The sequence below is a fragment of the Myxocyprinus asiaticus genome, chromosome 44 (genome assembly GCF_019703515.2).
Source record: "Myxocyprinus asiaticus isolate MX2 ecotype Aquarium Trade chromosome 44, UBuf_Myxa_2, whole genome shotgun sequence".
Lineage (NCBI taxonomy): Eukaryota > Metazoa > Chordata > Actinopteri > Cypriniformes > Catostomidae > Myxocyprinus > Myxocyprinus asiaticus.
The window spans coordinates 24,704,004-24,720,672 of NC_059387.1; the positions used below are offsets into that span (position 1 = coordinate 24,704,004).

Genomic DNA, 16,669 nt, shown 5'->3' on the forward strand with positions numbered 1-16,669 from the left:
GCACAGGCAGCAGAGAGAAGTGTATTGGGAGAGCGGGAAGGAGAGAAGTCAGCAGTTGGAGACAGGTTAAAATATAAGGGAGGAGAGGAAGAGACAAAACAGAGGGATATAGGGGTATTAGACATTTTGGTAGAGATGGAGGTTCAAACCGAATGCAGTGAACCACCTCCATGTGACCCCCAGCCAACGGGAAAGCTCAACAAAGCTGCATTCAAGCTGTTCGGTAGGCGCAAGTCCGGCAGCAGCATGCCGAGCATCTTCTCAGTCAGGAACAAAGGTGAAGCCACCAGTAAAGCCACCAGCAAGCCGCAGGAGCTCGTTAGGAGCAAAACCCATGATGGCTTAATAACGGACACTCCCTCTGAGCTTGACGGCCACAGAAAAGAAGAGTCTGCCAGTGCTGACCAACTCCAGGCTGGCACGCCAGATGGTGTGTCCTCCGCCCCCCTTCGCAGCTCCATCACCAAGTCTTTCAGCTTCTTCTCTTTGCTGCGCAGAAGCAGCAGCCGTGCAGGAGATGGAGTCTCTACGGTTGGACGGCGGGGACGTGGACTCAAGGGGCTGTTCAACAGCATGCGTTGGCGACGAAAGACCCAGGCTCATGAGGACTCAGGTGAGGTGCAAGAGGTGGCCAAGGAGGTGAAGGAAGGAGATCCAATACTTTCACCTGACAGCATGAAAACAGAGAAGGAATACATTACTTTAACTCTTGAGCCCCTACCGCAAATTTTTGAGGACAGTCCTCTCCCAGGGGATGCAGGGAAATTGAAGGGAATGTCTATGCAGGAATTACAAGGTACTAATGAAGTGGAGTGTGGCAGGTGTGTTGTACCTCTTTCAACACAACATATAGTCACTGAGGAGTTACCAGCTCCTCCACTCCGAGTCCAGACAGGTGGGCTCCAACATGATAAGCACAGCGATTCAGCACACCTGTCTTCCATTCCAACCTGTGCATTGACCCCTCCAATGGAGCACAGCACAGCTGACCCACCATCTGAACAATCTGTGGATCGCCTATGCTCCTTGTTCACTGATGTTACTTCTCTAAAAAGCTTTGATTCCCTAACAGGCTGTGGTGATATCATCGCTGACCCAGAAGAGGATTCTGGGAATGGGGGAAGTGCCACAAGTAGTGGAATGGGTTGCAGTAGTGGGGGCTGTATGGGTCGCAGGCTAAGTGGAGCCGGGACAAACTCTGAGAGATGTTCCCCTGCTAAGCCTCCACTTCCTCCTCAGGTTAGTAGTCTTGCATCCATCCAAGCTCCTTGCTACATGCCAGCCCACCAAAGAGCACGTCCAGCTCCTAAAAAGCCACAGGGTAGTGGGGTTGTTGCCTACATGGGTGGAGGGGAGGAGATGGCTAGTCCTGAGAGTGTAGATGATGCAGACATGCAGGGACTGTGGCACATGTTGCCCCAGAAGGGTGAAGACTCCCCAGCTCCACTTTGTGCAGAGCCTGTACTTCATCATGTGCAGACCAGGCTTGAGAAGAAGCCACCACCACTGAAGGGACTTCAGGGTCTCAGTAAGATCCCTGTTAGTGGAAGTAGCAAAATGGGGAAGCAGGAACCCACACGTTCTTCCCTGCCACCTGTTGATAAAGAACTTCAGGACGCCCCACCTAGTGATGAAGGTTACTGGGATTCCCCCACACCTGGCCCAGATGATGAGGACAGTGGCTTCCATCGTCAGGATGGCCTACTGAGGGACAGCTGCTCTGGCGATGCGCTGTATGACCTCTATGATCCTGACAGCCCTAGTACTGCTGGATCAGATGATGATGTAAGCTCACCAACAAAATCTGCAGGTGATCTAAAAATGAGCTTGCCTTCCAAGAAATGCTCATCTTTCTCCACTTCCTCCTTCCGTTCCATGAAAGGCAGCACCAGCCTACCTCGAGATTCCAAGATACCTATTAGTGTGAGACAAACACCACCATCCCACTCTTCCAGTCAGGGAGCACTGTCCTCCAATCTTAGCCCCACTTCAAAAAGCCCCTCTAAAAAGACTGATGCCCCACTACGCACTAGGATCCCTGTCTCTAAGCTTCCTGTCCGTCGTTCTGGCAACAAGAGTTCCCCCACCACACAAAGCAGGAAGTAGAGAACTCAGAGGCCCATCAGATGTTTTTGACACTAGAGAAAAATAAATCACCAAGAGCTTTAGGCCAAAACAAATGTTTTTAATGTAATATCAAGCAATCATCCACTATATTGATTTCACCCGTCTGCTGAGGACTACATCTTTGCTGAGTTGTCTTATCATCAAAACTACATATTTTGTGAAGTATTGCATATTACACACAGTTTTATTAAGACATTTGTAGAATGCCCTACAATATGTAACACATGACTTTCATAATAATGTAATGTTGAGTTCTTTACATAGTTTACCAGCCTTTGGAAGCGGGATATTATGGTGAGAATGCTGATCTTTTGAAGAATGTTTAATCAACAAAAGCTTATCATTTGAGTATGTCCTTCCAATCAAATCAGCAACTGTGGGAATTTCTGGGTTATTCATCACATAAGCCCTTAGCACTGTGTAAAACGCTGCTGCAATCTTCATATCTCCAGGATTGTTCAAAATATGACCAATTATGATTACTTTTTTAGATGAAGCCAGGCCAAGCACTTCTAACACTCCAAGCTAAGCTACATGGGGTCTTGTACACTCAAGGTGGATCAGGGAACACAGCCTTTTGATTGAGACACTCTTTTGTCTCACACAATGTGACTTCCTGTTGATATAAAATTCTTTCTTTTTACTGAATCTTCACATTTCTTACTTTTTTATATAGGACAAGGACCTCCCTATGACCTCACTGTGGATATTTGTGGACTGCTTGTTTTGTCTTTTTTGAAACACAACTTGCAAAAATATACTTTGGATCATAAGTATTACCCTTCTCTCAGTGATTTTTACTACTCTAACTAACCTGGACATACTGAGCTGGATATTTCTGAATGTAGCATGTCATAACTCTATACAAAGGTCTGTTTTATTTTCCTGCTCAATGAGAGAGAGAGAGAGATACAGAGAAGCCCATATGCATCACGAAATAACTGTCTTCCGCCAAGTGTTCTCCAGGAGATGTCGTTTCCCAGCAGCTATTAGATTTGGACTAAGCTTCCACATGCACTGCAAAAATTACTTTTCTTGCCAGTTTTTCCAGCAAATTTGCATTAGATACTGTGACTTGTTTTCAGAGAATGTATTTTGAATTAAGTTTTTTGTTCTTACCTCATTGGCAAATATTTTTTTTTTCTTGTTTTAAGAATAAATGTAACAAAATATAGTGATTTTTTTTTTTTCTGAAACAAGAAAAAAAAAAAAAAATTGCCATTGGAGTAAGACAAATAAACTTAATATATATTCTCTAAATACATCTCAAGTAAATGTATCTTGTTTGAAGGATATTTAGGCCTAGATATTTTTTTTTTTTTTTACTGAAAAATAGGACAAAAGATCAAGACAATAAGTTTTTGCAGTGTAGAGAGATTTTGTCATTAGAGCATTTGGGGTTTATCCACAATTGTCAATAACATATTTTCTAATCTTTTGTTTTCAACACTGAGACATTTTATTTGTAAGTTCTAAGACATTTTGTCTTCAGAAGGTACATGAAATGCCTTATCTCTCTTATATGAAATGAAGTGCTCCTTTTCTTATTTAATTAATAAAACCACGCTCTGTGTACATCCAGGAAGTGTACATCTACCCAACTGTGATTGAGTGCATCATTTTTCAAACAACCAACAACAGGGCCATGTTGGCAGCTTGCCTGGGCTCAGATGTTAGCTTTTTTTAAATCACAGAGATGTAAAGAGCATCATGGTTGTCCTTTTTCAGCCAGCCACAGATTTAAATCCTGCTGGTCGGGTTCAGTTGTCAGCGTGAGGCCGAATCTGGTTGACAAAAGGAAGTGTTTACTGTGGGTTATGGGGGAGAATTATTGGCTTCTATTGTCATGGATCCGTTATTGATGTGGTTTTGGAGGAAAAAAAATGGAAGAAGGAAGTCTGGGTGGAGTTCATACAGTAAAAAAAGAGATTGTTTTAGTGTTTGTTCATTAAGGCCAAGTGGATAAAGATGTGTGTGGTGTGGTGTGTGCGTGCATGCGTGCGTGTGTGTGAATGAAGAGGGGATTTGGTGTTGTCTCCACAGTAATGGTGCAGCGAAAAAGCTCTCTTGCTGCCATGTGGCTTCTTATGTAAAGCCTTACGAAACACCATAACCCTCTAATATCAGCCCTACACATGACAAAACTGGTTGTGTCTGTGTTTATTTGGGGGCAGTTTTTTAAAGTTTTAGTTTTGCATTAGCCATGACTGTGTTGTATTGGGTCAGCCGTATCTGGTATTACCCTTTAAAATGTGTTTTAACTCCCTGAGTGTATGGCAGCAGAAAATTAGGCATTACTGATATATGCATAAACAGAGTTTTCATGTGTGACTAATGGTTGCTGCCCTAGTTTTCAAAGACCTGATTCTGTGAATCAGAGACAGAAACAAGGTCGCAGGGAGAGAATGAGAAAAAAAATCATTGTTTATTTACAGAAATAACCCCACTGTGGCGTTATTTTATTTTATTTTATTTAGAAGGCAGTTTTGTTCGTGTACATTCATACAGTTTTTTAATTTATTTTTATTTTTTTTCAGTATGTGCTCCCTGGGAATCGAACACAGATCATTTACATTGCTAGCACCATACACAGAAACTTAAGCTGCAAGAAAACAATATACTGTATATACTTTATAATGGTTCTGAGTGATTACCATCTTAATTTACCATGGTATTTACATGGTATTCTAAGGTACTTCAAAGAGGTACCATGTTCAAAAAACGTTGTAGTAGCTTAGGTTTTTATTTAAGTATAAAAAATAAAAAAAGAGAGATATTACATCCTCGCATACATTGCACATTGTTAACATTGTATGTGTTGATGCTTGACTTATACAGCATGTCTAGAATATATACTGACAAGGGCTTGAACACTGGGGGGTTACAGTGTGAATAATTTACATGTTTCCATGGATCATGGTATAAATATTCCAATATATGGATCAACTTTATACCGTTCGTTCCATTGAAGAGATGGTAAGTCTATCCCTCACTGCCTCGTTGTCATTCCCATTAAAAATCAAAGCTGGCGCTAGCGTGAATACGGTCTATACTAGTATGTACATTTGGTAAAACGGTGTGTCAAGAAGATTTCTGTTTCAATTATGCTGTGACTGAAACATGCATACATGTTTTTAAAAAATGTATGTTGCTAACAAGTTGCTAAATAAGGACTACCACAAGTGAGTTTACGTGTCTGACGAAATGTGAAACTGATGTGGTCCTTATCTAAACTTGTTAGCAACATACTTTTTTTTCTTTTTTTTCTTTCTTTTTTTTTTTTTAAACACAGCGACTTCAAAATTAACTTTTGATGTATGCCTGTGTGTAATTTACACTGGCAGCCAAAAGTTTGGAATAATGTACTGATTTTGCTCTTATGGAAAGAAACTGGTACTTTTATTCACCAAAGTGGCAATTAACTGATAACAATGTATAGTCAAGACAATAATAACATGAAAAATTATTATTAAAATACTTCAAAGAGTCCTTGTCAAAAAATCCTCCATGTGCAGCAATGACAGCTTTGCAGATCCTTGGCATTCCAGCTGTCCATTTGTCCAGATACTCTTTCAAGAGAAAGTTTAGAGAGAAAACTGTTTCTTTTTTTGCCATTTTTGACCTGATATTGACCTTGCCAGTCTATTGCATACTGTGGCAACTCAAAAACAAACAGAAAGACAATGTTAAGCTTCATTTAATGAACCAAATAGCTTGTTTTTGATATAATGGCAAGCGATTTTCTAGTACCAAATTAGCAATTTAGCATGATTACTCAAGGATAAGATGTTGGAGTAATGGCTGCTGGAAATGGGGCCTGTCTAGATTTGATCAAAAATTACTTTTTTTAAATGATGGTGCTGTTTTTTACATCAGTAATGTTCTGACTATATTTGTGATCAGTTAAATGCCACTTTTGGTGAATTAAAGTACCAGCTTTCTTCCGAAACAGCAAAATCTGTACATTATTCCAAACTTTTGGCCACCAGTGTAAGTTATAGAACAATACATCTAAGTCTTTTCATGTAATGCTTTCCACAGGCCTTATTTTACTCATAAATCCAAAACAGCCACTATAAAAACCCATAGGAAAATACAGAGGGAACCATAGTTTGAAAATGCTAATTCTGTTCTGTGTTTCTGGGCTACAACCTGAACAGCTCTATTAAATCTTTTTGTTATTATTTTTTTTTTTTATCAGTTTCACTGCTTATTTATTTCTTAAGAAATAATCATAAAGGATTATTCTGCACTACTCATGCCAACATATCTTTTTTTTTTTTTTTTTCACATCTTTTTTTTTACTGTCTCCGGATGGTTACATCAAATGACATTTTGGACTGTAAAGCCCTAGAAAAATATAAAAAAGACATTAAACTGAGTAATTCAAATTATGTATATAAATATATAATGAATGCAATTCATAGCAGTCAAATCACTCTTATTTAATTAAATACAATCACTTGTAATTAACATTTCATTTATGATGGACGGGAAAATAAAGTGAGACAAAAATGACAAAGTGGCAATAAAGCGTCAAATATGCAGAGCACTTCCAGTGTAGACCGGTTTGGTGATGATAAATCTATTTTTTTATTTATTTTTTTTTTTGCCATTTTGTTTTGCACTTTGAACAGTACCTATTTTGAAAACTGTACTTGGTGAGGACATTATCCTGCCAACGGCCTCTGACGTTACTGGATCCTGGTTTGAGAACAGCAGGTTTGAAGAGATAGTACTCCCAAAATGAAAAGTGTCATCATTAACTTTTCCATGGAACACAAAATATGTTAGGCAGAATGTTGCAGCCTCAGTCACCATTCACTTTTACTATGTGGGAAAAGAGGCAATGAAAATGAATGGTGACTGAGGCTGTCAGACCCTAACATCCTTCCTTACATCTCCTTTTGTGTTCCATGGATGAAAGAACATCATGTGGGGTTGGAATGACAAGAGGTTGAGAATTTGATCCTTTTAAGGGGCCAGACAATTTTCAAAAAACCTCAGAACCAGCTTTTCTTTAGTGGAAATGCACGGGCATTGGCTCCAGCACTCTGTTGAAGGGTCTGCCTCTGTGCTTGAGAAGGTATCCTGTATCCTGTGGCTTTTTTTTCAAAGAGTATGCTAGTGTGTGAGAGAGAGGAAGTGGGGACACAAAGAGTGAATTATGGAGTGAGTGTAAGCAGGGGAGTCTTTTCAGGAGGGGCTCTGCTTGGGTGGAATCATTGAATTTGATTACAGAAAACAGAGAGGAGATACATAAGAGTATATTTACACAAACAACTGAAAGAGAGAGATGGAGAAAGAGTGCTCTATTTCAGCACTGAGTGGGGGTTTGTATGATGTAAACCCCAAATGTCAAATGGTTCTGAGAGGTGAAAAAATCAATGTCACAAACTACTTGTGTGGGCTGCTGCATGAGCACATGCTTACATCCTAAAAGCTATTCAGATAAACACAATGTAGAAATACAGGATGGGACAGCATTCCTCCAACAGCTCTTGAAAGACATTGAAAAAAGAAAATTTTCTGAGCCACTAGTGTCACCAAGCGGAATTGCAAAAATAATGATTCAAACAGGTTTCCTCGAACACTCACAATTCCACAATTCCATTAGTTGAACAAACAGATAACCCCGCCCTAAACACATGCCATTAATTAAGCCAATGTTGCTGTGTTTGGCTGGTCAAGATGCTGAATTGTTTGATGGAGCCACAGAGACACACTCTGTTAAAAGTGTAAAACACTTTTTGACTAAATTAACCTAAAAAAATAAATAAAAAAAATGGGTTACTTATAGTTGTCACTGCATATTAAAGGGATAGTTCAGCCAAAAATTTAAATTCAATAATCATTCAATCACCATCATGTTGTTCCAAACCCATTTGACTTTCTTCTGTTGAACACAACACACAAAAATATAGTATACAGTATGTTCAGGACAGACAGCCACAGTCATCATTCACTTGAATTGCATCTTTATACTGTGACTGAGGCCATCTTTCTGCCTAACATTTCCTCTTGTTTTCCACTGAAGAAAGACATGTGTACAGGCTTTCAACAATATTAAGGTGAGTAAACAATGACAGAATTTTCATTTTTGAATGAACTATCCCTTTAAGCTGGAATATGAGAAATTATCGAAAAAAACGTATATACACTTCAGCTTTAAAAGTCCACAGATAGCCTCACTCCGCTCTTTTCTTCTCCTCTTAGTAACACTCTTTCCTTCATCTCCGGGGGAAACTGAAAGCAGTTGCTTAAAACTTCACAAGGGTTTGCCTCTTATCCAAAGCTGAACTTTTGTCTTGTACTTGAAGTGCTTGGGTGAAACTCATTCCCTGTTTTCCTGTTCAACGGCTTCTAGTTGACAGATAACCTGATACATGGAAAACATAGACCTCTAATATCTTTTGTGCCATCTGCTTCCTCTCTTTCTCCCCTTTTCCTGTCTATTTCCTCTTTAAAAGTCCATCACACAGAGGAAATTCCACCAGGAATGGACAAGAGAAGAAACCAGGAGTAATGTATGCTGGTTTGGATGCATCTCTGGCCAAACTAGGAATCGCGTGATCGTAAACCTGTGTTTGTGTACACATGCATATGAAAGTATGTCACGGGGGTTTGGCCATTCAAAATCTGCACCCTTCGTTTCACATGCTTGCCCTACTACACAAATCTCCATGGCAACCTCAGTAGGTCATCCAATGAGAGGTGGGGCTGGGGGTGGGGTGTGTGTGCGTCTGACGGAGAGTTTTGAGGACACTGATTGGAGTGAGAATGGTGCAGTGTGAGTTTGAGCAAATCCACACACATGCACACACACTTGGAAGTCTCAAATCTAAAATCGCACACTAGCACTCTCATTTGCTGCAACCTCATGTGTATAACACACCCTTTAGTTCATGCTTTGGAAACAATACTTTCTGCTTCACTGTTTTCTTCAATGTGTGTGTGTGTGTGTATATATATATATATATAGATAGATAGATAGATAGATAGATAGATAGATAGATATTTTTATTTTGTTTATTTTTTTTTATTTTTATTTTATTTTATAACAACTCCAAAATCTTTCCCCAAAGAATGATGTCATTTCCTTTCCTTAAGGCTGTTGTTTCTTCACAAGCTTGTTTCAGTATTGCAGTTCCAACAACATCAATAATAAATCTGCATGACAAACTTAACATGTATAATTCATTCCATCTGTGTGGTGGAAACAAGGTTCTCCATCTCTAAAACAGGACAAACAAAGTAACATTGTTCAGTGAGTTGGCATGTGAAAAAGAGTCTTAAAAGAATAGTAAACCCAAAACTGAAAATTCTGGAATCGTTTACTCTCCCCCATGTCATTCCAAACCTGTATAACTTCATTAACGGAACACAAAAGTAGACATTTTGAAGTTAGTTTTTGCAGATGTATCCCATCAATCTGCAAAAAAGCATGATAAAAGTAGTCCACATTAATCATGCACTACATTTTCCAAGTCTTCTGAAGCCATGCAGCATGCATTGAATGAGATTTGAGAGCTCTGGCAGATGGGAAGATTTTCAACAATAAAGACTTAAATTTCAGTGTGCTCCTCACACAAAGCTATTGTATGCCTTCAGAAGACTTAGAATATAGTGCATTAATCATATAGACTGCATGTATGATATTTTTATAGTGCTTTTTTTTCCTTTTGGAGCTTGACAACAAGGGTTGCTGCTGTTTTATTGCATTGATCAATACTGTATTGAAAAGAGCTAAATTTTTATTCTTCAAACATTTTCCTTTAGTGTTCAACAGAATACAGAAAGTCATCCAGGTTTGGAACTACATGAGGGTGTGTAAATGATGACAGGATTAAAATTTTTGGGTGAACTACCCCCTTAAAAACTCAGCCATGTTGGTTTATCAGTGTCTTATGAATTATATGCCATGTGTGACGCTCCTGTTCTACCCACTCCATACGGGACTCAAACTGGCGTCTCCGGCATGGGAGGCGGGTGCTCTAACAAGGAGGCTAAAAGCTACAGCCTCTAGCATCAGTCGCTAGTGCATCTCTTGATGTCAGGAGAGTGAGGTTTATACACATTGCACAGCTATCTATCAGCTGGCCACCATTACACTCACCCCCTTAAACCTCACTCTCATCGGGGTCACGGCACCATTGTGATGCTCCTGTTATACCCGCTCTGTACGGGACTCGAACTGGCGTCTCCGGCATGGGTGGTGGGTGCGCTAACAAGGAGGATAAAGGCTACAGCCTCTAGCGTCAGTCGCTAGTGCACCTCTTGAGGTCAGGAGAGTGAGGTTTATACACATTGCACAGCTATCTATCAGTTGGCCACCGTTACACATGTCTGTGGTGCGAGTCGCTAATTCACCATAGTCACTCAACCACGGTCTGAATTCAAGTATGAAGTTGAATGGAAAAGCCTCCTGAGGAAGATACATTTTAAAAATGCATCTGATCAATATGCCATCATTTAGACTCATTTGCCTTGCCAACTTAACATTGTTAGCTCCTTGTTCTAGAGAGATACAAAGAGAAAGGGAGAGCAGAAAATGATGAGGAGGGCAAACAGTTCATCTCTAACCTGATTGTGCTGAACCATCACTTTACAAACACTATAGCAGACATTCATTTGATGTTCTTCTGACAACAGAACCCTCAGTGGTATCAGTGATGGATCCCTGTCATGGTTCAATGAATATAAATGAAGCATAGAACAGTAATTCACTCATGATTGGTCACCATTGTGTTTCATAACACTACCGTTGACAGCCTCAAGGTCACATGATCATAAGAAACTAAAGTTACCAAGGGGCCCATAAATCCAATAAATGCTTCCTGCCATTCTTGATTCACAACACCAAAGCAAAAGACATTTTATTTTACCTGAGTTATGAGCTGGCAGAAGGGGCGGTACTAGGGTCAGTGGACATTCGGGGCTAAGCCCAGACCTCTGTGGATATGAGGCCATCCTTTGATGAAATATCAGAATATAATACACTTTATAATAAAAACCTGAATGCATCTATAAGGTGTCATTTATATAGTAAACTAAAAAATTCTCACTAACTTTTGTCTCAGATATGCTTGAAGATCAGAAATGGCATGCTTTTAATATCTATATTTTAAAACGTGATTAAAAAACACTATTTGGTCCCTTTCGGCTTTCCTTAGTTTAACACACATACAGCCATGAGGTCTCATTTATATAGTAAACTAAAAAATATAAACTATATATGGCTGTATACAGTTTTCATTGATTCGTTGGGTGCTTAAAGGTACTATATGTAAGATTGACAACAAGCATTTGAAATGGGTACTGCAGTCCAAATTCAAAATAATGGAGAGTTGTCTGCCCTGCCCCAGACTCGAAACTCATGCAGGTTGCCAGAATGAGGACAACTCTTGCTAGGGGTGGAGGTGCTTGGACCATCATAGCTAAAAAGAATATGCCATAATCAACCAATGTACACAGAAAATTGTAAACTCTTCTAAAACAGACGTAAGGTTTACATTAGATTAGATAGATAAAAACTGTAGCAAGTTGCATGGGATGGGCACGAGTAACGTTACTTGATTTGGACGTCAGTATTCATTAAACGTATAGAGTAATCGCATTCGTAAATTGAGTCAATTTTGAGTCAAGCTTGTGGTTTCTGTTGTATTTTTCTGTCACACTGGTTGTTGCCAAGGTAATAAACAGCCATGGCCTGTCCGCTTCACCGCATTAGTCGGGATCACTTCACCTGCTGTGTCTCGCTGCCTTGAAAACAGGCTGCACATGAAACATAGAGTATGAATGCAAGTACTCAAATGCTAAATTTACTCAAAATTCAAAAAAGCAGAGATAAATTAGATAGCTAATTTTAGGTGACGCTCAATACTTACCTGTTAAGGAAAATATTAGCCAACACAGCATCCGTTTTAAAGGATTTCTGGGCTTTTAGCTGTCTCCATCTTCCAAAGGCATCTCCAATATTTATCCTTTTTATACTACGCCTCTGGTCATGGTGGTTTTTAGACAGATGGTGAGGCTTTTTAGGTCAGGTGGAATCTGTTATCTCTGATCCAGTTCGTTTGCTGGCTTCCATGGCTGCAGCACGCATTGTTGTTTGCCTGCAAACTTGTTCAAATCTGGCAACCCAGCGGTATCGAAATACTATTGGTGAGTGGGCAGTGGGCGGGATCACATAGGCCAAAACATAAACAGAAATTCAACTTAGCATATTTCCTAATTCTCTAATGACATATTATGGTCATCTTATGATTTAGTACAGTAAAAATATTACATATAGCACCTTTAAGTTAATTGACAAGAAAGCAGGTTGTGAACAAGCTAAATTGGTACTAGAGATGAAAAATGAGAGCTAGATCGCCTTAAGTTTGCTATGTTTATTGCATCGTGTCTTAATAAGGAATTTTGCTAAACAAGCAAATGTCCTGGCTCTTGACTTTAAAGTTAGCAAATTCCTCGAATACATCTGTATATATTACTCCTTGTTTTTAGGGTTATACATCTAAATATTTGGTACTTACTGCATCTGGATGGACCAACTCAACACAGTTTCCAAGACACAGCCGCAATCCCATGCCTCAAACTCTCTTCTTGCATGTGCACACAAAGGCCACATGAGAGCTGGAAAGCAGCTGCCGACAAGACAGCGTGTGGGTACTGAATTGAGTCTGTATTTGGTGTTGTCAATACCATAGAAAGACAGGAATCATTCATTTATATACAGTATATTACCCTAAATTTAAAATGTAATGTTAAGATAATAAAATGTAATATGTTTTCAAATCAATTTGATACCTATGAACTGGTACTTATGACGTCACTACAAAAAGATTATCAAAACATTTAGAGCTTTATGGAAAACATTCGTGGCTTAAGTTTGGTAGCCAAGCCCTGGAGCCGCCCATGGTTGGCAGTCGGAATCAAATGTGATTAAACAAAATGACTGGGTACTGCAAGATAATACGAAGAGAATAAATAGACAAAACATCTTTCTTTTGTGTTGTCTTCAGTGGCTGCTAGCAATATTTGTTTGCAAAACAGACAAATATTGCGGCCAGTGTAGTGATTCACGAAAGAATGTCTTCAAAGGCCGAAACATATTCAACGCAAGTTTGTGAATGAAGACGCTACTGCTATGCAAGCAAGATTTCGTGTTGTTGTGTTCCAAAATGTGTCAGACTGCAATTCATACAGGTTGCATTATCAACTTTGCCACAAGGGGCGCTAAAGTAGTAATTAGTGTGAACTGTCTGCTTCTACAGTGAGTTTTCTCTTTCATGCCAACTTATGTCATAGCGAAGCAACAGTTTGAAAATAATATTTATGAGCAAGCAAGTTAGTCAATATCAGTGGCAAATTCTCAGGGCCAGCAAAGCCTTCTCTGCTGGCCTAACATATAAATAGCCAAATAAATAAATAAATATTTTTCATCCTTTCATTCTCAATCACATGTTTTTTTAATCGCTTTCCACTCTTAATTAATCTACAAATAATTTGAGAAAAACTAAAAGTTTATCCAGTCAGAATTTATTCCTTGATGCTTACAAGCAAAGCATGACAAGTGTTTCACAAATCGCATGTCCGAAGCAGCGCGTGAGTTTGAGCTCCACACTGTCAGGCCTTCAGAATTTTCACAGAATCTCCCAACAGTCCAAATTAATGGGCAACTACTGTAAAGTCAGATTGTCAGATTCATCAGCCAATCAGGTTGATTTATTTGATCTTGGTGGGTGTGATCTTTAGGATATGTCCCAGTCGCGGCCTTCTAGTTGGCCTTGAGTGACGCAATCACGCTTTAAATGACGTAATTTGAAAGGGAAGAGTGCGAGATCTTGCCGATGAGTTGACTGTCATTACTGCCGCTATCGCCATTGAGAAAGAGATCCTTATGGATTTAAAAATTGCTTAATTTATTAATCAGGAAAGGAGGACTGATTTTCACTTCAAGCAAATTAGTAAGTTCTTTTTGCATTGTTATAGCAACATCAGGAGTTCTCTAGGTGTAAATTAGGCTGCTTGAGCATTCAGTTTCGGATCAAGTTTTGAAAAGTTGTGCTGCGTTCCATTCAACTCGGAAAGTCGGATTTTACAACTTCCTACTAGGAAAAGTGCAATGGAATGCATCTTGAAGTCAGAATTACAACTTGTAGGCTCGTGCAGAAATTCTCATCTCCGATTTCGCCGAGATGCAGGGGCATGATGTCACACAAACATGTCCACACTCAGGGAGATATACAAAGTAAGTGATAAACATTCACTTTATTAAGTAATATCGATAAATGAGTTCGTTTCCACATTAAATGATATTAAAGCTTGTTTAACAAATGCCTGCAGAAACAGATGTATAAAACATTATAATCTCTTTTGATAATCGTACACCTGAAGCACAAATGCTAGCGCTGCAGCATTGTTTATCAGTTGGGTTGCTAGGAGACATCTCTAATGAGAGTCAAACCCCTGCTAAGCTAACGGGAGCATTGCAGTTTTGTTTCCTTAAATGTCATCTTCCGAATATCGGGGAATGGAATGCATTTATGGTCGGAGATATCAAGTAGGAATATACCTCATCCAACTTGAATGGAACGCAGCATAACCATGTACTGATGAAATGAAATTTATTGCAAACAACACTTAAATCGCAAATATTATTAGATAGATTTTTCCAGGTATTATAGACCTCCTTGGTAGATACATATGAAAAATTATGATTTTTGAATGTCTGTTTGGGAGACGTTTATTTAATAAAACAGTCATTCTGCAGTTAACATTAGACTTGCTTGAGCATATCGTTTCAAGTTCTGGCTTTCGTGCGTGGACGTGTTTATAAATGTCAATTGGTATTATTAGTTAGCTGCGACATAATGTATGATGCTGTGTTTTCTTAATGGCATGAATCACACTGAAGGCCTAGACTTTTAATGCACGGCCCGCCACTGATCAATATGTAGATTGAAATGTACCTAAATAATAACACATCCAATTAAATGGCACATCCTTTTGAAGATAACTCTATTGTCCCCTTGTGTACTGAGATTTGTTACCGCCACAGTAAGGCTAGAAAACTAAGCTGCGTTTCAATTCACAGGGTCCCTAAGCAGTGTTCACTGCTCTCTAATCACTGAGCATGGAATATCTGATGAAGTTCACTTTACTTTGTTCATTTGGAATACCCTGCAACATCATCAAACACAGAGAACACTTGAGTCATGATGGTTATACCGAGCATCCTCCTTTAAACATAGATTTTACAGGTGTACTTTTAGACTAATACTTTAATTTAATTATATATTAATATAATAATACATATTATATACTCTGCACCCATCTACTGAGGTACTTCAACTTGGGAATTAACATTCCTTGCGTTTGAACATCATATTTATGGGCAAATTGGCGTTATTTTTTTTTACATTTCCGTTGAAGTAAAGAATTGTGGGTTGTGAGTGCCCGCGAAGGATACACCTCATACATCCTCCGAATTCCAGTGAAAGAAGGTCGCATTCAGAGAATGCATTCGGAGTGTCCTACTCGATTTTCTGAAACGAGACATCCTCGATGATGTATGCGGCCGACATATGCGACCTCCGGAGGATTGTAGCCTTCCAAACGAGACACAGCCATTGCTTCAACAAGGGACCCTCTGCATGTGAGTCATTATTACTTTATTTGTTTTCTAATTCATCATATAATAACAGGGCTGATTTAATGTTATATAATGAATGTAAGTACTGTGTATCTTTGCCAGACACTTTAAAAACATGAAGTTTACTAGCTAGTTGTTGAAGGATGCATTATGAAAGACATTTTGCCAAAAACAAAGGCTCAAGGTCACATGATCTCAAGAAACAAAAGTTACAATTGAATGTGTTTTGTGAATTATAGTGTGGACTTCAAGAATCACATTAAATCTGACATTTTAAATTACTATCTGGGCCAAATAAATTGGATAAGCATCTAGTTTTGTAATTCATGCGTTTAACCTGCCATTTATGTTAATGCAACTTGACATTCATCATAATCGCATGCTTGCTTGATTTGTCGTGGCATGAATCATAAAATAATTTATCAAATGCACTTTACAAAATTAAAAATCTATTCCATTGTCTGTCACTGTTCAAAACATATGACATACTGTAAATTTGTTTAATATATATATATATATATATATATATATTTATATATATACCATTCAAAAGTTTGGGGTCACTTGCCTGAAAAGTTTCTCATGATCTCAAAAATCTTTTGATCTGAAGGCATATGCTTAAATGTTTGTTATTCTATTATTCCATAGTTGTGATGACTTTACTATTATTCTAAAATGTGAAAAAAAAGAAAGAATGGGTAAATGACCCTAAACTTTTGAACGGTAGTGTGTGTGTGTGTAGACCTAGTACATATTATATATTTATATATATATATATATATATATATATATATATATATATATATATATATATATATATATATATATATATATATAAATATATATAAAGTACTAGGTCTCAAATTGTGACACTTGCTTCGAAAG

The 16,669-nt window shown here is 38.6% G+C and overlaps 1 protein-coding gene across 1 annotated transcript; it reads left to right on the plus strand.

The window, feature by feature from the left end:
* Positions 1–3,722, plus strand: LOC127434344 (APC membrane recruitment protein 2-like). Its single transcript, XM_051687007.1, has one exon. The coding sequence runs from the start codon at positions 136–138 to the stop codon at positions 2,104–2,106; it is 1,971 nt and encodes a 656-aa protein (XP_051542967.1). The 5' UTR covers positions 1–135; the 3' UTR covers positions 2,107–3,722.
* The last annotated feature ends 12,947 nt before the right edge of the window (positions 3,723–16,669 follow it).